This window comes from Polyodon spathula, chromosome 7 (genome assembly GCF_017654505.1).
Source record: "Polyodon spathula isolate WHYD16114869_AA chromosome 7, ASM1765450v1, whole genome shotgun sequence".
NCBI lineage: Eukaryota > Metazoa > Chordata > Actinopteri > Acipenseriformes > Polyodontidae > Polyodon > Polyodon spathula.
Genome location: NC_054540.1, coordinates 50,523,196 through 50,544,338, shown reverse-complemented (window position 1 = coordinate 50,544,338; position 21,143 = coordinate 50,523,196). Strand labels below are relative to the sequence as shown.

General features: G+C 36.9%; 2 protein-coding genes across 2 annotated transcripts; one reads left to right on the top strand and one right to left on the bottom strand.

The window, feature by feature from the left end:
* The first annotated feature begins 16,237 nt into the window (after positions 1 to 16,237).
* LOC121317862 (protein FAM243-like) lies at positions 16,238 to 17,002 on the top strand. Its single transcript, XM_041253960.1, has one exon. The coding sequence runs from the start codon at positions 16,238 to 16,240 to the stop codon at positions 17,000 to 17,002; it is 765 nt and encodes a 254-aa protein (XP_041109894.1).
* Positions 17,003 to 18,253: 1,251 nt separating this feature from the next.
* psmd10 (proteasome 26S subunit, non-ATPase 10) lies at positions 18,254 to 21,129 on the bottom strand. Its single transcript, XM_041255690.1, has 5 exons — positions 20,966 to 21,129; positions 20,491 to 20,589; positions 19,996 to 20,142; positions 19,475 to 19,641; positions 18,254 to 18,788 (listed from the first exon to the last, which is right to left on the bottom strand). Exons 1-5 carry the CDS (start codon positions 21,077 to 21,079, stop codon positions 18,635 to 18,637), a joined length of 681 nt encoding a protein of 226 aa, XP_041111624.1. The 5' UTR covers positions 21,080 to 21,129; the 3' UTR covers positions 18,254 to 18,634.
* Positions 21,130 to 21,143: the final 14 nt, after the last annotated feature.

The window sequence follows — 21,143 nt, the reverse complement described above, 5'->3', positions numbered from 1 at the left end:
GGGACTGGGAAGCTTGTCAGGGTAGAGGGCAAAATGGATGGAGCTAAATACAGGGAAATCCTTGAAGAAAACCTGCTTCACTCTGCAAAAGACCTAAGACTGGGACGGATATACACCTTTCAGAAGGACAATGACCCCAAGCACACAGCCAAAGCGACACTGGAGTGGCTTAAAAACAAGAACGTGAATGTCCTAGAGTGGCCCAGTCAAAGCCTGGACTTGAATCCGATTGAGAATCTGTGGCAAGACTTGATTTCAACCAACGATCCCAATTCAACTTGACAGAGATTCAACAATTTTGCCAAGAAGAACGGGCGAATATTGTACGATCCAGATGTGCAAACCTGGTAGAGAAAACCGTAAAAACTCACAGCTGTAAGTGCTGCCAAAGGTGGTTCTACCAAGTTGGGGGGGGGGGTGTGTGTGAATACTTATCTAACCAAGACATTTCAAGTTTTTTTTTTAAATTTTTCATTAACTGTTGTTTCACAATAAAAAGTATCTTGCCTCTTCAAAGTGTTAAGTAAGTTGTGTAAATCAAAGGGAAAAAAATATCATTTAAATGCATCAAGATTTTAGATTGTAACACAACAAACTGTGAAAATGTCCAAGGGGGGTGAATACAAGTAACATCAGTGCTATGGTAAGGCCTGTGTTCCAAATCTATTGTCATTTCTGGTACTACAGTGCTCTAATGGTTCTGGTTTTTCCAGGGTAATGTGCTGGTGTTATAATGATATCGCAAATGTATTTATCTGGAAGGGCTGTAAAAAAAAGTTGTATTAGAATATGCACAGTAATTTCGCTGTTAACCATTTTCCATTTATATTTATCATGCTTCCACCATGTGTTACTAAACTCTACTATTCTTTTGACATGGTATGACACAGCAGTGGTTTCCTGAGTGGGTGGGGGGAGGGAGCGTCATGCCACAGTGAACATCACAAAAGAGACGATCCCATTGCCCAGAGATGATAATTGAGTAAAAACCCAGATTGTCACATTCATTTGGACACTGCTGTGATGAATGTATTGATTGACAAATCTGCAGGGAACCTGTGGTATATTTAAGGCCTGTCTTGTATTGAATTTAGGCGAAATTGTATTGATTGCAGAAATCTGGTTTGTAATAATTAGATCATTTAGTCAATTTGGATCTATCAGTAAATATTATTACAGTGAAATCTCTCAAGCTGCAGCCAATTGTACCAAATTGTGAGATGGTTTTTGGGTTCTAAACGCCAATGTCATTTCATTTGCCTGGAGAGGTGAAAGATTGCTAGTGAATTAACCCATTACACCACATGGTCCAGCCCTATTAGTGAAGATCTTACATTGTACTAATATGTGATATTCTATTCTTTTATAGTAAGACCAACATGCTTATTGCTCATCTTCACAGATTGTAGTATAAACTGTTTAAACAGATTTATTGATTGTGTCAAAATATAGAAACTTCCTCACCCAATACAATAAAGCTATCATTGCGCTTGTAGTTCTGTGTACTCTTTCTGTGTACTTTCTTTTTGGTCCTTTTTTAATGCTCTGTAAAGTGCCTTTTTTCGCTGAATATTTTTCTTAATTGATTTATTAAACCATTTTGGCCATTTAGTTTTACATTTAGATTTGTCTACTTTAGGGATGTAATTGTTTTGCGCCTCTAGTACTACATTTTTGAAGAACAACCATCCTTTTTCTGTGGGTGTTTTCTCTATTTTACTCCAATCTACTTCTGTTAGTCTCTGTTTCATAACCTTCATAGTTTGCTTTTCTAAAATTGTAAACCTTAGCTTTAGTCTTTACTTTTGGGGTTTTAAAAAACACTTCAAATGAGACCATGTTGTGGTCTGAGTTTGCCAGTGGTTCTCTGACCTCTGTTTTAGTTATTCTGTCTTCGTTATTTGAAAAGACTAAATCAAGGCATGCCTCCCCTCTGGTCGGTGCCTTGACAAATTGTGTTAGGAAGCAGTCATTTGTCATTTCCACCATTTCTATTTCATCCTTCCTGCTACCCATCGGGTTTTCCCATTTTATATGGGGGAAGTTGAAATCTCCCATTAGTATGGCTTCTCCTTTGCTACATGCATTTCTAATGTCATTGTATAACAGATTATTTTGCTCACAGTCTGAATCTGGCGGTCTATAGCATGTTCCTATTATTATGTCCTTTGAATTTTTGTCTGTTATTCTGACCCATATTGATTCGGCTTTATTTTACCCCTGAGCTTCAAGACTGTTTCTTATGTATAGCACTACCCCTCCTCCTCTTCTGTCCTGCCTGTCTTTCCTATACAGTGTATACCCACAAATATTATATTCATCTCCATCACTCTCAGACAACCAAGTTTCAGTAACACCTATCACATGATAGTTACTTGTTAGTGCAGTAGCTTCAAGTTCTAGAATTTTGTTTCTGATACTTCTAGCATTTAGATAAGTACATTTAATGGTTGTCTTACCTGAGTTGTTGTCCTTGTTTTGATCCGGTCTCCCTTCTGTTTTTTTGTTGATTTCTTAACTATGATAATTAAATTAAGTCATGATTTAGTAGATTTAATTGGGTATTTAAACATCAATTCTTCCTACAGAACAAATCACAGGACAATACTCTGATACTAGTTTTTGAAGTCAGTAGGTGCTTTTGTCCTTTCAAAAATCAGGAGTTAAAGACTGGTAAATTATTTGAAAATATGGCCTATCGTCTTGGCAGATCACAGGAATTACATCCCTCAAGTGCATTGTCTCTTGAGAGATGCGGCTACACACGGTCAACCAGTTACATCGCAACAATAGGCATCCCTTCGTGTCTCAGTGTAGTATATAGTTGTGATGCGGTTACAAAAGAATTGCTTTCCCCACACATTATTTAGTTTTCACCCACCAGGATGGAACACCAAATATACCAATTACCTTTTAACTTTCAAAAGTGTTAATTTCAGAATACTCTGTAGCAGCTATTCCAAATCCATAAATATCTGTGATAAAGTTGGCGTAAATTATTAAAAGTAGTGTGGCAGAGCAAAGCTCTGCCCTTTTTAAATTGGCAGGGATGGGGTTAAATTCTAAGATTTAATTGGGTATTTAAACATCAATTCTTCCTACAGAACAAATCACAGGACAATACTCTGATACTAGTTTTTGAAGTCAGTAGGTGCTTTTGTCCTTTCAAAAATCAGGAGTTAAAGACTGGTAAATTATTTGAAAATATGGCCTATCGTCTTGGCAGATCACAGGAATTACATCCCTCAAGTGCATTGTCTCTTGAGAGATGCGGCTACACACGGTCAACCAGTTACATCGCAACAATAGGCATCCCTTCGTGTCTCAGTGTAGTATATAGTTGTGATGCGGTTACAAAAGAATTGCTTTCCCCACACATTATTTAGTTTTCACCCACCAGGATGGAACACCAAATATACCAATTACCTTTTAACTTTCAAAAGTGTTAATTTCAGAATACTCTGTAGCAGCTATTCCAAATCCATAAATATCTGTGATAAAGTTGGCGTAAATTATTAAAAGCTAACAGTCTAGACTACCATATTGCTTTATTAACCTTTAAAAAGTGCCCAGGGATGCTTGTTCATAAGGACACTAAGAAACAACAAAGGAGGACTTGCATTGAGCTATGGAGATTGGCCCGGAAAGGAAACACTACGAATTGATGCTAGAAAGTAAATGTATTCATTCAATGTATTCTCAGTCATATTCAATTATGGGTATGGAACAATACAAATGAACCCTGCATCAGAAATGGTTTCAGAGATAGAAGTCTAAAATGCATTGCAGGCTCCAGCTCCAGAATGACTGGCTGCTTAATTAAGAAAGGCATCAGTTGGTCCATCTAATAACATAACTGAGCCATAATAATTCATACAAAATGCTTTTTTTTTTGTTTAAGTATTTGTATGACCTTCCTATTGACCCCTTGCAGCTTTTGAATAATAATCAAAGTAAAAGACTTGAATACAAGTTACTGGAATCAGTAGATTTTATTAATCAGGAATTGACTTTGAGAGATCAAAAGACATTTTTGGAGTAGTATGGTTTTCTTATTCTGAGGTTTCTCTTTTCTGCGAGCTGCTGAAAAAACCCTCCAACCTAATTCTTTATAATTTGGCTGCATTGTGTAAAGAAAGTAAATACAGTGAACGAAATGGATTTTAGGACAAAAGTTGCAGTATCTAGAACCCTCATGAGCTTCCAATGCAGATAGACGCCTCATACACTGAACCTGGCTCAAGTAAAGTGGGCACACAAGAGCACTAAATATCAACCTTTTGTGAAAAAGTATACCTGTCATTCCTAGCCCGCTGCATAAATCCATAGTAATTCCTTTTGAGGTCAATCTCCGTAGTTTAATGCCAGTATTTTGCCTTTAAGAAATAAAATCAGAATATTAGAATGTTTACATGCAAGTTGCTGTACAGTGAGGAAGTGTTCTGACAAAGTAGCCCAATATAGCAACTGTATGTTTCAAAGTGTTTTATTATCATTACTACGTGTTGCAGTACCGTTTTTATTTCAACACTATTGTAATATAGGAAATGCCTAGAACTGTGCTTTGAGTTCCACATAAGTTTAACACTTTTTTTCTTACTACTGTAGACTACATACATTACAATATTAGGCATTAATTTTAAATCTTCAATTTACTCACTCTCTCTGCAGGACAGATGACTTTCTGTGTCACATTTGATACTATTTGTCTCAGACAGACCTCTGCCTTTGTTAAGAATTTACTGAAGATGTGGCAGCATCTGACAGGGTTTTCTACAAAGAAATTACAATATTTTTCATCTTTAAATTGGCACTAATGTTTTGATGCATTTATAATTAAAGGGATTGCTTAGCAACAAAAGGGTCTGGTATACATACAACAAGAGTGACCCCTGCTGGAAGAAACGATGATACTTCACCATGTTGAGACCCACTGCACCAATAAACATAATTGATTGTCTGTGCAGTATATTTTTTTGTGCACAGATAACAGTTGTTCTTTTGGTTGTAATTTCATTAGCATAACCTCCTCTTGAAATGTCTTTTTTTCTCAATTTAATATATAAATAGGATCCTGCTAGAGCCTTACTTATGGTGTACACCACATAGGGGACTGTGAGTTTGTGGCAGGATAAGTACGTTCAACACTAGTCACAGTGGAACACAGCAATGGGGAAAAAAAATTGTAAATTTTGCTTGCATTAGTAAATCTAGCCCTTGATATGTGAAGTCAAGTTAATCACAACAGGAAGACTTTCATTTGTCAGACATTCAAAAGGGGGAGTAAAAAAGATAAAATAATGTCTGGCTTTTGAATAGAAAACAGAGTGAACACTTCAGCGCTTCGCTTTATCATTCTGTAGCTCTGACCTAAAGTAATCCAGTCTCAAATTAGAAATCATTTGGTTTTGTGATGCGTACTCCTGTACAAAAGAAACCGAACTGACATTCTTTCACCTCATTCCAGGAGACATGTCCAGCATTACAATTATCAGTTACCTTGGTTCTGGATTGTTGCAACCCATACATCTCAGAGGAGAATGGCTTTGCATATTGGCAATGCATTTATCAGCTAGCTTTACCCTAACAGTCACAGTAATTGAACTGTTCTGTTTCCCTATAGTGTGTCTTTTCTCACTCTGCTATCAACTGATAGTGACAAGATTAAAACAATTCCTTGCATTATGTAAGGAAAGACATCTTCACTGGTTCTTTGGGGATCCTCTTGTCATTTGTAAAACTAGCACTGGTGACAAATTCTTGACAATGAGAAAACAGAGATTTCTTTAACCAAGCATTGCACCAGATATTGTGATTTGAAATAAATATTTTACACAACACCATAATTCTCACTTAGACTGGCCCTATGCATCATACTTGATAATAACACTCAAATGTCCTTTCTAGTATTTTGTGGAGCACATTAGTGTTTCTGGAGCTCATCCGCAGCATGTACTGACAATACAGCAGAGAAGAGGAGCCAGTGAAGTGCTGAAGTGAATTACACAATCAGTAAGAAGACAGGGAAGTAGCAGCACAGGCAAATAAAAGGTCGGGTCTGATAGATGTTCTTGCTTAAAGTGCAGGCCTCTTCTCTAATCCAAGGTCAGATAAGAGGGATTTCACTGTGCCTCAATTTGTGTGGCCAGACAGGTAGCTGCCAAGCTCAGGGGATTGTTTATTTCACGTAAATGTTCATGCTATTGCTTTTTGTATCTGTTTAATAACCCATTATGCGTGCTTTGAGTCATCCTCTATTGCAGTTTCTGTCTCTTGCTGCTATGCTTTAAAAGTCTTGAGCAGCTCCAGAAACATCTTTAGGTGTGGTGGAAGTGCAAAGCACCTGTTCAGCTTTGTGTGCTGTCTGTTAAAGAATTCGTAAATGTGTTTTACAAAGTGTAGCAATTATGATTTACCCTCGCTGTTTTAGACCAACACGCAATGAGGATTTTGTAAACAGGTTTAAATAACTCAGTTTACACCTTTTGCTGGAATAAAATTACTTTATAATCACATAATGAGCAGCATTTTCAGCAACTATGGTGCACTGAAAATGCCATACCATACATTAAGTATTATATTAAGTAGTATGTTATATTGTAGCCTGCCGGTGGGAGGGGTACCTGTTTTTTTTATGGGCAGCGAGACTCGCTCTAAATGGAATGTTAATAATTGGGAAGGTTATTAAATTAACTTAATTTGTCTATTTTGCTATAGGGCTGAGTGGGCATGGAAGTGGCTACTTAGGTTGCAGAAGTGATTGGTTGGGCTCTTGTCCGACACAGGGTTCAATGAATGAGCAGGGGAATATAAAGATGGGTGCTGGAGAGAGAAAAGAGAGCAGGCCCACCAGCTGGAACTTTAGGTGTGCCTGGTAGTGTTGTGGAAGTGGCGATAGTTGGTGCTGCACCAGCCCCTGTAGTTTATCCCTGTCTGGGAGATAGTGTTTAAGCAAGGTCCCTGTCTCATTTACAGATACACACAGACCATGACTCAATGACCACCACTTCACTACAATCTAGGCCTATTTATGGATAAAATAAATATATTTTAGCTACAGGTATTTTCATAAGTGTACTGTGTTTTCCTCTGGGATACGTAAAAATGAAATTATAAGTCATCATAATGTGCAGCATCCAAAAAAAAAAAAAAAAAAACAAAACAAAGAGATGAATTGACTTGTTTTATTTTATTTATCCAGTCAGCACTGCAATATTAGAATAGTGTATGCCGCATTATAGGCACGTCATTGTTCTCTAATCTCAACCGCAACATAAGGAAAAAGACCTATTATCTAAACAACACTGTCATCGTGAAATGCAGGCTGAAATTAACTGTGGATACTACATTTTAACATAGACATGTTTAAATAGTGAAGTAAACAATTACCTTTACTGTACACTAGTGCAGGTCAGCATTTGAAGGTAAATGATTTAAAGCATATAGAGTACAGTAATTATACTAATGTACAATATAACCATTTTGGGGATTTTCCCCCCGATTTTTGCTCAAATATAAAGTTGGAAGAGCATAAAAATCACAACATAATGAAAAGATATTTTGGTATGGATTATTCCAAGTAGAAATCACTAATCTGTCCACAACTGGTTAGTTCAGGGGAGTGAGACTCTACAGCACTTGAAAGATAATATATTTAACGTATTCTGAGTACACATGACCTCTCATTCCTTCAGGGAAGTCTGCTGTCAACAATGGCTTAGAGACATCACATTAGACTGAAACTGATTTACAACATGGGCAACTTAGTGAGACAACTCCTGCCAGGGTTATATAGGGGGTCACCCATATAAAAATGAGAAACCTACAAAACAGAGTAACAAAACATGAGTGCTAAAATTGACCAAAAGTGCTATACAAGACAACAAAGTTACAAATCAACCCTATAAAGATGTGATATGTTGAATCATAGGCGGGACAGCTGCCCATTATCACACAAATGCATGCAGCCTACAGTAGGTACGCCCAATACTTTCCAACCCCTGTATGTTTTGATGGCCTAACAGATGTAACACAATACCACATTTGACCTCTTTCCCTCAAGGTTATATAAAAACAAGTATTTATGGTTTTTATAATAGATAATTGAATAATAAATTGGGGATTGTTTGGGGAATTTCGCCTTCCATTTAGCCTCATTATGAACTAGGCATTGTCATTTAGATCATCCATTGGGAGCCATTCAATGTTATCTCCCAATTAAAATGGAATTAAAGCTACAATGTGTGCGTGTTTAAGATTGAGAGACTGGAACAATATTTTATAACCAGCTTTTTCCGTTTGTTGTTTACTTATAACTATTAGTAGTAATGCTTGTTTCATTGTATTTTTAAATAGTATTATTAGTACCTTTAAAAATGATAAAATGAACTCTTCTTTCTTTCTCTTAAGCACCTTCAAGTTGTTGGTTTCTCAGTTTTGTACATTACTGCTTAAATGTTCTCTTTAAAAAAATTAGGAGTGGAAGACCGGAGTAAATGCTTTGAAAATTTGGCCCAGTATGTAAAAAAAGTGCAGTACTGTCACCTGATCTGCAACACTTACATCCATCCAGCCTTCCAGAACAAATCAAGAGGCCCAGGGAATACCAGCAGAACATATCGCATGCCAGGGAGGGTCCGAAGAAAGTGGCCAGTCTGTGTATATTAGAGTTTGTGATGATGAAAACACCTTGTGTTGAGGTAACAGTAACAGATTATTTATAAAACATCTGCTATACATCAGTTACACCAGTTGACAGTCCAGTCTCACTATTTATGATGTCACTCAAAAGCCTATTATCTTTAACCTGCTTGTAATGGTCTCCCAAGAGATCTATTACCTTGCATATACCACAACAGCGGTATGTTAGTTTCTATGAACTAACCATTTTTTAATCTGTTAGCAATCAAAAGTAGTGACAAATATCATTGGGCTCAAGCTCCTGTAGTTTTAACCTAACAGCGAGGTTAGCTGCAGGCCAGTTCCGAGACTGCGGGCTTTCTTTCACCGAGGTCCAGCAATTAAAGAACAGCTTTCTTTACATTTTGACAGCTCTGCAGTAGCAGGCGGCTTTTCATTAATTGGAACTTGATTTCAAATACTTTTTCATTTAAATAACCCCGGAAAATGGAAGTATGATTTTCTCTGAACTAGCCTGGTCAGAGAGAGCTATTGTATAATTAAGGAAGCCTTGGGGTATAGGGACAATCTCTGGTCTAATGTAATATTGTCAAAAGCACAGAAGGTAATTTTATTGCACTGAATAACATTGGTGTTGAAAATAAGCTGGATGGTCTACATCCCCTCTGACTTTTTTTTTAATCATTCTATTTCTGTGTCATGTTTAAGCTCAGTGTCATTTTTGAATTACATAATTAAATCAGGAAAGTAATTTCGCTCAAGGACCCCAAGGAGTTAATTAAAATGATAATATGTAGGATGACAGGTAGCTTTGGAGGAATCAACAAGAGAAACCCCAAGTTGCATTTCCATGTTATAAATAACTAGAAAATAAAAAATAAAGTCTTGAAGTGACCACATATATAGAGTACTTTCTGGTTTACTTCCTGGGTTGTAACTCAGCAGAGATATATTATTCCAATAGTGCTAAAGTAGAAAACATCCCAAACACTCTTAAAGAAATGCGTTAACATTCAGTAAGCTTCTATTTTTCTTTCATGCCAAACAAACAGAGGTGGTATTTAGGCCCGCCGCTGTTTGGATCATTAAAATAGTCCTCACTGGCGTTCATGCCAGCCTTTTCATGGAGCGTCACTGCTGCACTACAAGTAGTTTACCCATGACTCACTCCTATGAACTCTCAATACACACATTCATCAATACTGTAAGTGTTGACTGTCTACCTCTAAACCTGAAATCAAAATGACATGTTCTGTAATAATGTTTTCCTCTGAATTTGATTGAATTTTGCCATGGAAATAGCAGACACTGTTTTTCAGTTGAATCTGTCTTGGGGAAACTTTAAAAAATGTATACAAATCAACTCCATAAATTCATAAAACCAGAAAGAAAAACATATTGAAATTCAAACATCTTAGCGGAGTAAAGAAGAGAAAAAAACTTTTCAATCCAACAAGCAGATACCTTTGACTTTAGGCCAGTCAGAAGTTATTTGAAACAGGCTTACCCTTTTCCTTCTACAACTGTCAATTAATAACATTTATATCCAAAATGATGATTCACAGGGCACTTGAAAAACCAAGAACACCTTTTCAGTTGTGCCCTGAGGCAAGACTTCCAGGGATATTACACCATTCATAAAGAACAGATCATAGCGAAAATGACTTATTTTTTCCTCACATATCAAAGTAAGTTGATTTCTTTTAATATTTTAATGTATGCAATATATCTATTAGAGTAACATCATGCCTAAACTCCCAATTGGAATACATAGTCTATTTACTAAAAAATAAATAAATAATACGATTGTCTTCCAATAGCAATGAATAATCAACTAAAGGAGTAGAGATGAATCTACGTGTATTCCGAATGTAACTAATATATATGTATACTGTACAGTTATAGGTGTGACACCTGTGAGTCAGTCTTGGTATAATAATACCATATATATATCTATTATATATATATATTATATATATATATATAAATAATATCACAGGACGTTCAACATTTTTGATCAGTCTTTAAATAAGTTTAAATCACAGGAGCTGGGTGCAAACTAGTGAGAGCACACAAACAAGTAAGCATCTTAACCACTATGCTAGTCAGGCTCATTTGCATTTGTGTTTAGAGAAGTTTTAAACATATCTTGTTTCACCGACAAGGGTCAGATCCGTAATGGCAGTGCATCACACAACATATTAACGTTGTAGTAATGTGACAATTTCTATCCGATACAAGCTATCTGACAGTATGTGCTACAAAGACATTTCAAATGGCTGTATCACATCAAAAGGGATGCTAGTTTTCTGCAATAAAAAATGGAATTCTCTGATAAAAAATAATTATTTCTGTGATAAAATGCTAAAATTGAGTTTGCCCAGCCACAATATAGATAAACAAGCAATAAATTTAAATAACCATTAACACGGGTTGTTCTAGAGATTAAAACATTTACAATTTCAACAGGAAAGACAGATTTATTCTATACACTAGAAGCAGTTATATTGGGCATGTATATTTATGTAAACGTAATTGACTGGTATTAATTATATTGATTGTGGGGGTGTAACAGGGTCTTGCTTCTGAGTGTGTGCATTCGCTGCTGAGTGACAGGCAGGAGATTGAAGTTGTGAAAGTAAATACAAATGGTCATGTGACGTTACCAACGATGGTAACGCACAGAGGACTGCTACAGCAAGCTGTACAAAAAAATAATGCTGAATAAAACAGCACAAAAAACTATCAAAATAAAGGTGCCGTAATAATGGCGTGCGCTACTCCCTAAGACATGGAGGTCCCGCTTTATACACCTCGCTCACTATACATTAGTGGGATTTACAATCCCTGAACTAATCTTTTCTGTTCAATCATAAACAAACCCCGACTTCTGACTACTAGCAGGGCCGTCGGCGGTTTCGCTTCTGATCCCGGGTCACTCTCACGGCGATCAGGATTACGCAGCCAGGTCTCCATATCCGGGTAGCGTGGACGATCTTTGCCCATTGTCCGTGGCTTTGCAGCAGCCCCAAGGTGAACAAACAGGACCTCTTTATACCCGATGCCGTGCTGGAACACACCTACCTGCTGATTATCCACAGCTGGCAATTACACACAGCAGGCAGGCTATCCCATGAGCATCAAGTACTTCCTTAAATTAATTACAACAATTTACACACTTATTTACAATATTTACACACAAAACCCACTCTTCATGTGCAGGGCTCCTGCCCTGCTACAGGGGGGTTAACTGAAAATATTTTCTCTAATATTTCCTATTAATTTTTCTTAGAACCCTGCACATCAATTCATAGCCTCTTACATTATAAAATTAACATTTTACTGAGTGCTTAGGCAAGGAATTCCATGTATAGACTGACCATGAAATATTGATGGTATATATATTGAGCATGATTCAGAACTGCTTTGGGTCTGAGCAGCCTAATTTTACTGGTCAAGCCCTTCACTTCATTGTGCATCTTATTTTAGTGATAGTAGGCACCTCAGGGCTCCATAGACAATTCAGCATACATTAAAATAAAAACGTGGCGGTGCCACTGCCCTTCATGGAAGGATTTCTCATTAAATTTTTTTTTTTTTTTATGCATTTGAAGTGGAAACAATATCTGAGAGAATTCAGAACTGAAAAATAGCTACCTTGTGGTGTCTTGGTTCCGCAATATTTAGCATTTACTTATCCCAAAGCTCTATCATATTACTGCAACTGGGTGAAAATGAAAAACCTACTGGTTTTGGTGGCTATCCTTTAAGTGTTATTTAACTTTTTATTGGTTTTCATAAATAAAACAAACAAAAAAAAAGATTAGGCATTGAAACACACAAATAAGAGTTTTATCAATGACTCTTAAGAGAATTAAATATCTTAAATTAAACAAACGGACACCGCTGTCCCATTGTTTTCTACTGAGGTCAGACGTTCTGTTATTACTCAATAACAGAATGGCAAATAAAGCCTGACAGATGACATTAATTAATGACTCCTGTTCTAAAACAAGTGCTTACTGGACTCTCACATGGACACTCAAGCACTGCTCTTTAAATGAACTTTTTCAGTGGGCTACAATGACAAAGGTTAATAAAAACTTGTAATATAATAGTGATAATGACATTGCTGTAGCATGTTCCTCTGTAATTCCATTATTACCTCAGAAAACCCATTATCCCTTAAATCTCATCACGTGTTGCTGTTATTTTAAATATATAATGTGTTTTAATGAACTATTGTTCATATTTTGTGATTGTTTTGGTGCTGGATGATGTTGTGTAAGTGCTTTGTTGTTATGAAATCTATATTAAAACAATGTTTTGTCTTGCTAGTATTTTGCTACATCTAAGTTATACTGGCATGGGACATATCAGCTTGGTGAAAAACCTTCTAAATGACTATAATATTTGATACTAATTTATGTTTATTTTAATATGGACCCTTGTCTTCAACATTTTTTAAATTCACCTACACTTTTCTCTCTGCGTAATGTGTGCTATCAGACCCCTATTCTCCTCCTCTGTCCATTTTCTTTTCAACTCCCTGTTACCATGGAAACCTCTAGGCAGCTCTTGTAGTACAGCACAGTTGAAAGAAAAATGTTTCTTTTTACTACATTAATACTCATGCCCCCCCCCCCACCCCCGATTATATAAACAGCCAAATAGGTGAATAACAAAACAGTCTAGTCAATGTACTAATCTGTAATCTTTTTTTCTCATAAAACTGCTTAGAATGACAAGAAAGGGGGATATAAAAATGTCTTTGCTGCCCCCTATAGTCAACCATTGGACTTACTGAAACACAGACAACATTTTGTTTAAAAAAGGCAAGAGAATTCTTAAAGGAGTGCTAAATGGTAGTTCTAATAGTTCTATTCCCTGCTAAATTTTATTTAATCGACAGTACCCCCCCCCCCATATCTTGTTTTTCATTCCTGCTCAACTTTAGCAAACCCTCTAAGTTTACCTTTTCCCATGTTCTGTCTTCTCTCTCTGTTGTGCCACTTGGACTTTCCTTCATCTTCAACCCTTTATATTTTGTCAGTCAGAAGCTTCATCTTCCCATATTCTTTTTAAACTAGAGAGGCTCTGCAGCAATGCATTATCACAGCCTTTGCTCTCGTCCTATGAAACATGAATTCAGGATTTGAAAATGCGTCTATAAGCAGGTTCATTTTAGGCCTTGCACGGAAGTTTCTATCGGAATAGAGCTCTGCAACAGTTTCAAAAAGAAATATCCTTTTATTTGAAGGATTCAGTTTTCTAAAAAGTATCATTAATCATCTGGGCAAGGGAAACACAAACAAACAAAACAAATACAGAAAAATCAACGTGCTATCATCCCTGATTCTGTCTCAAACCAGAGGAAACAAACAGCAATAATAACAATCACAGCACTTCTACCCAACACTTCCCCCTATCTCTCTCTCACACAGATTTTATACGATGACTAATCAATCCACCTAGTTACTCCATAAAGAGTAACTAGTGCTGCATGTGTGAATTTACCAATTAACCAATAAAGTCTGCGTAAGACTAAATCCTTGCGATTTTAGCATGGAAATAACCTTCTCATGCTATGAGCTCTGCACCAGACTTCTGGGCTTGATAAGCCAATAAAGCACCAAAAGCTTGAAGAGTGAGGCAACAGAAGTTAGCACTACACAGTTTTACACATATAAACTGTACTAATATAGACCAAGTCGGAGTGTCAAACACAGAACTATAGGTGCTGAATCTTGCTGCCTCTGTTGTATCTGATTGCAGGGCAAAATGAGATTTCTGAAAAGAATAAAAACAATTATAATGGTGTAAAACTACCAAGAAAGAGCTGAGTTACAGCTTGGAGCAAGATACATTACTGCTCTGAACGATTCTTTGCTAGTTTTGTCCTGGTGAATTGTACACTTAAATATAGAAAATCTGCCTTGGCGCTTGAATTTGTTGCTTAATTAAGCCAATTAGGTGATCTGGTCCCAAGAAGGTACAGCCCTGTTTCATCTCCTAAAGTTTATCTGCATTTTACATACTGAAGTTAATGGTATTTAGAAATAGCCAGCATTACACGTCAGCCATCAACACCAGGCAGAAGGATATCTATATCAACAGATGGAAAAAAAAACACAAATGGATGGAGATACAGATGGATCACATTAGTTTACTGTAAAGCTTCGTCTTAGTTGGTGCTTATCTTGGAGAGAGCCGAGTTCAAATCAGCATGAAGTTTTAACATCTACTCTCATGTAATGGAAATCATGAAACATGTAAATGTTGAGGGTTTATAAACATGTACATTGTGAATACAGTCTCTGTTTCTTAATGCCTGTAAAAAATGACAACAATTAGCTTATTTGACAGCAGGGGACAGAATCCCAGGCAAACTCGGCTTGTGCCGCTAGAGAGAGCTGTGTTGTTTGGAGCTGTGTTCCAGTGACGTTGTTCTCAAGGGCTTTCTATTGAATTAACCTGCAGTGAAACAATCAATTACAGATATTTTTCAGAAATCTTGATTACATCACAAGGCATTCAATAGGAATTAGCTTAACTTCTATTTAATTATTAGTGGAAACTGAAACATTTTAGCTGGCTCTGATGAGGTTACCAGGATGTTTTTGCTTGGAGCCAAAAGCAGCAACAGAGGAATAGACTGCGCCGTGTAACAAAAGCATTGCTTTGTGTTGAGACCTTTGAACTCTGTTTTACCATCGGAAAAGAAAAACCAAAATGTACAGTATGTTACAGTACAGTGTATTGTAGATTTAAGCCTTTTTCCAGTTTTTTTTTTTCTGAAGCCTTTTGGAATAAGCACTAGAGGATGACAAAGTATTCTTGAACTTTGGTGTTAGGCCAATACAAATTCTTACAATAAACAGGCAAAACAGAGGGATACAGTTTCATTGTGATGGTTTTACTCAGCATTTGCTCTGTTTTGGAGCATAACTTACTAAACTGTTTTTCACAGTTAAAAGTTAATTTAATTGTGCAAAAAAAGGGGGAATGAACAAAGAGATAAATCTAGTATAGAGTGAAAAGAAAGAAAAGAAAAAATAGGATAGGGAAGGAAGGGAAAGCAGATATCTTTGGCCTCATATAGCTGAATAAAACTGCAGAATTATTAATAAACTGTGGTGATTTTGTTCTGTAGGTCAAAGATAACAATTTTAAATCATTTGATGCTGTCTTTACCATTAAAAATTCTTAACTGTAGAAATTTGCTGCCCTGAAGGAGTTGGCAGAAGGAATCATTGAGGAATGGTTACATTCTTCCAGAACAGTTTAAACAGCTTGCAGACTCTTCACATCCAATCAGTGCTCTCCTGGTTGCCTATGGTGCTGCTGACCCTACTTACAGTGCTACAGAAGATATATAGCAACTGTATTTAAGCTTTCAAAAGGTATTTTCCTATGCCATCTTGCATGAACCCATTATGAGGTCACCGACCACAATGAACTTGCTATTAATGACTGCTCAGGGGGCTGTTAAAAAGTGGATATAGGTGCTGTATACACATACCAATAGTTTAAGATGGAATAGCATGTAGATTCATCTGAGTGATCGTAAAGATTTGACTGTACATTTCTTTGCAAAATGCACCTCAAACCTAATCTGCTAAAAGCTGTAACTCATTTACTCGTAAACACTGGCAAAAACCAATGTGATCTGTACATAAAGGACCTGAGAAGATTACAGCTGGACGGGTTGTACACAGTGTACCTGGGTGGGACGGATATTTCGGAGGGGCTAGTCACAGGTGAGGTCCCAGAACCGTCCTCTTCCAAGAAGAAGGTGAATGCCTGGAGTATGATGCACGCAGGAGGTAGCAGAGGCTGGGTCCCCTGGAACTACAAACTGATGTTCAAGACCGATCAGTTTCTTTGGAGCCCTTGCAGTGAGATCTTCCAGGAGCTTTGTGTTTCCTTAAGCAATTCCTATGGGAAATGTGTAATAGTAGCCAAGCCAGTGAATGCAGCTGTGGAAACAAATGGCCCCTCCATGATTGAGATGGAACAGCATCACTGCCCTTCATCTCCAGTCCTGGTGAACTTTATGAGCTGCTGCCCCCTGGTTGCTCAAAGTCACGGCCACGAGTTCTTCTGTCTCCCATCACACTGTGGCCATTTTAGTCCGCTGGATACCGCCTGGTCAGCTCTGAAATGGTATACCACTAAAAACAGGCATGAGTACACCACGAAGCACTTTGGTAAGGAGAGCCTACGCAAAACCATCCTTTTCAAAGACTTGATTGAAAATGGAATGGAGCAGATGACAGCAAGCAAGTGGGTGACTGCTACTTCAATAGTTCAGAAAAGGGAAAATGATTATCTGAACAGGAAAAGGACTGCTGTGGTTTGAGTTCAACCGAGCAGCTGTTACATTGCCTGTGTATAGTGTTTGTTTTTGCAACTGCAACAGGTTCATTGAACAGAAATAAAAGCCTGGTAAATTTTATTGACTGATTTTATTGACTAACTGTAATGATTTTGTAATTGTGTTCACTTGTGTGATAATGTCTAGTTCTCCTGGGTGGTGACTGACTGGTAGCACAGGAAACCAAAATATGATGTGTGCCTCCACACACTGTCCTGACAATGCTTCAATCTTGCCCTGGATGAGAGGGTAGTTGGGTAGTTTCCTATTAACAGGCTACAAAAGTTCCCAACAACATCTCATTGATCTGGTTTCTTATAAAGATAGAACATGGAATTATGGCAACATTTGCAATGGTTTGACTGAGTGTTGGGCAACGATATGAAAGTTTAACATTGATATTGTGCATGTGTTTTGATATCGATAATATAGAATTCTTCCAAAAAAAGACACACTGCAATATTATATATATAATGCTTCAATAATACTTTAGTGTGTGGCGTTTCTTTCAGCTAAAAGGCTGGCAATGATTAGTATGCATAGGGTTTGTTGTATCTCAATATAAAATAAACTAAATTATACTGTATTAGTATTTTAGCAGTATTAGCAATAAAAAGCATGCCTCTGCAAGCCCTCCATACCTCTCTTTATGCAGCGTGTGTAGTGGGTGATATCTCTAGTTTCGCTATACTGAAAATGTAATCCATTCTTCTATTTAAAAATAAAACTATTACAGCATAGCAAAAATATATTATTGTTAAAACTTCAAGTAAACTGTTTAGTTTCGTAGTTTGAAAAAGTTATTGATGAAGCAAACACTTTAAAATCCCACGATCTCGCAATATGGAAATTATTTTCGAAGGTGCCCTTAAATCCTTAGTAACATGTGCTTGAAGAAATGCTGACAACTATTTTAATTTCAATGGCAGATCTTAATATTGTCACCTTAAAATGTATACATCTGATTTCACAAGCTGCATTTCACTGTATTTTTAATAATATGTAGTAATGTTAATAAGGTCTATAAATCAGCTCTGTGGGAAAGATCCCAGGTGGAATAATACAAAATTAGAGGTATTTAAATCTGCTACTTTATAGATTATTAAAATAGATCCCTTTAAGGTGAACGTACAAACCTTGTGGTCTGGTGAGATATACTTTATATACAAGACTGTGAAGACCCAGAAGTCCTATAACCTGAACATACTACGAACAATGGAAAACCACAGACAGTTAGGCATAGAACAATTTCCTTTATTAAATGCTTTTTATGGTCTATAAAAGTATCAGAATAGACTGGGAACAACTGATGAAGAAAATGGAAGTGCGGCAAGTCTTATTAGAAGGAATGTATTTAGTTTAAGTAAATACAAATACATTTTTTAAAACACAAAATCTTGCTAGTATAATCTTCATAGTTGATAACTGAATTGCAAGTTGTTTCCAAACATTAACTGCTACACAATAAAGATGGCAAATATGAAAACACATCTACACAAACGTAATGTTTTTTTTAACACATGCTTCCTAGAAGCTGAGAGCACATCTTTAAACTATGAAGTGCGTTAACACAACATATTCCTTCGAGAAGCAGTTTACATGTACTAAGAAACAGCATCAGCCCTCCACAATTCTCCTCAACACTGCCCCAAGTCCTCCTTTAGCAATCTGTAGAGGTGTCTTCTCCTCTTTATTCTCTATATAAATACTAGCTCCATGCTCCACCAGTAGCTTGGCTGCTTCTGTCCGTTCTTCATCACAAGCCAGGTGACTTAAAAAAAAAAAAAAAAAAAAAAAAAATCATTGTTATCCAAGTGTTACAAGACTACGCTAATTTAGCTAGATGCTGTGTGCCTGAATCAGAGCCACATATTGTTACACATATTTCTGATTATTTTAATATTTTTTACTCACACATCATGTAATCTAGGGAATTCTAAATTTTTACTTGGAAGCGTTCATCAGAAACATTTTCTCTTTTTAGCATTGAGGCGTATCCAGATCAGACTCCCTCATGCAACAATGCTGGTGCTCTGATTAAACTGAGCGGTTTATTGTGGGAATGCAAAACAAGCATTGTTCCAGGAAGAAGCATGATCAGGACACACTATATTATTAAAGATAAATTATTTTTCTCTAGGTAAACACTCCTAAGTAAAAGTTGAGAATAGCTGTCCCAAGCTGAGTGATGACCTATAATTTGTGAATACAAATATTAAAACACTGAGGACAATGTTTAAAAATATATTGCTGCGATACAGACAGCACGAGATTCCGCAAAGGCAAAGAAATTGGATTTTTGCAAACACCGCAGGACATTCTGTATCCCTTTAAATGGTCAAACCAGTGCTAGCAACTGGCTGCAGTACTTAGTTATTGCATAGCAAATGAATAAGCCGTTTACCTAAAGGTGTGTGTTACACATGTCAGCGTCACCTGTATATTCACTGTACTTACAGTGCTGTGTTTCCCTCCGAATCCTGGATGTTGGTGGAGGCACTGTGCTTCAGGAGGAGCTGAATTAGTCGACGGTTTCCCTTTGCTGAAGCTCTGTGCAACGGGGTGCATTCCAACTTGTTTGTAGCATTTGGGTCTGCGCCTTTCTCTAACAACATCTGGGCAATCTGCAATGGAAATCCGGCAGTTCTTTTGAGAGCCGACATGGTTTAGTTCTTTTGAGAGCCGATCCTATTTGTAAATATCACCCTCAGTGTGGATATCACCCTCGGTGTACAGAATATCTTGGTCAGGTAATATCTCCTCACAATGTTGTGGATTTATTGTATTGTATGCTTTTACAGCTGGTTTTACAGACCCAGATAAGCACTAATCATTGTTAATGTAGGCAAGGTCTCTGAAACTAACTGTTACAGTTCAACTATTCAATATTTAATTTTGTATTTTATTCCCCATTAATCACTGCCCTCCTTTATTTTGTAAAGCCAGTACTGGACTTCTCAGCACCACTGAATAAATACCTCATATCTGTCTTTGGAAGCTGCATAATGCAAAGGTCTGCAGCCATTCTCATTGGCAACATTCAACTGTGCCCCCCTGGAGATCAGAGCCTTCACAATCTCTTCCCTTCCTGCTGAGGCTGCAATATGAAGTGGAGTCCAACCTGCCTGAAAAACAAACAACAAATAATAAGAATATTAAAACTCAGCAGTAACAAAATATTACGATTTATACAAATAACATGTTTCAATGCTTATACAGTAGTACCCTATAAAAATACAATACTTCAGTAAAACATATTACATTACAACAGACTGTGAAATACAATCTGTCTCACAAGACTACATGGTGAAACACGTGTGAGGTGAGGTTACAGCAGTTTTGACTGTTTGGCAAATGGGTTTCCTTTTGTACAGAAAGCTAAACGTTTTCAGCTGTAAGCAAACAAAAAAAAAGAATAATTATATTTTATTCTTGATAGCCAGCTTTAAAAACCAAATATTTCAACCACTTACATCATCACTCAGATCCACATCCACTCCAAAAGCTAACAGAAACTCCACAATGTCCGTGTGCCCCGCTGAACATGCCCAGTGCAGAACTGTTCTATGATCCTACCGAGAGAAAAATATATATTAGAATTATACAATGTTATTTCTGTTTTGTAAATGCAAATCCCAATGCCTTAGGATGCACATGTTACCCCTGCCGTGCTACTGTGTGTTACAATGGTTTGGAGAGCTGTATAAACAACCATTAATTAACATTAAAGACAATACCATTTTATAGTGGGCTGTGACACTTGCGAAAAACAATACATAACATGTAGGGTATCTTGCAAGCATTTCAACGACTGTCAGTTTAATAATGCATACAAATAATATGTAATTAATATTTAATATAACTCTGACCAGTCGATTAATTAAGCCAAGACTTCAAGCATTTAGACACACTGGGCTGCAAAGAACCGTGCTGCATTTTGAGACTTACTTGATCTGTTTTACAAGCTAGCGATTTATCTGACAAAATTTTGTTTTTTAACTCTTCAAATTGTCCAGTATATGCCAAATTGCACACTTCCACATTAGAGACGGATTCCGCCATTACTGCTGATTCACCGGACAACACAGAATGGAACAAGAAACACTAGATTACAACTATTTCACTC

Bases quoted from the DNA above. Each gene is read 5' to 3' on its own strand.
- psmd10 (XM_041255690.1), bottom strand. From the start codon at position 21,079: ATGGCGGAATCCGTCTCTAATGTGGAAGTGTGCAATTTGGCATATACT. The intron at 19,642-19,995 runs GTATTTATTCAG...TTTCCATTGCAG, and splicing joins CTTCCAAAGACAGATATGAG to ATTGCCCAGATGTTGTTAGA. The intron at 18,789-19,474 runs GTAAGTACAGTG...TTTTTTTTTAAG, and splicing joins TCGGAGGGAAACACAGCACT to TCACCTGGCTTGTGATGAAG.
- LOC121317862 (XM_041253960.1), top strand. From the start codon at position 16,238: ATGCACCTCAAACCTAATCTGCTAAAAGCTGTAACTCATTTACTCGTA.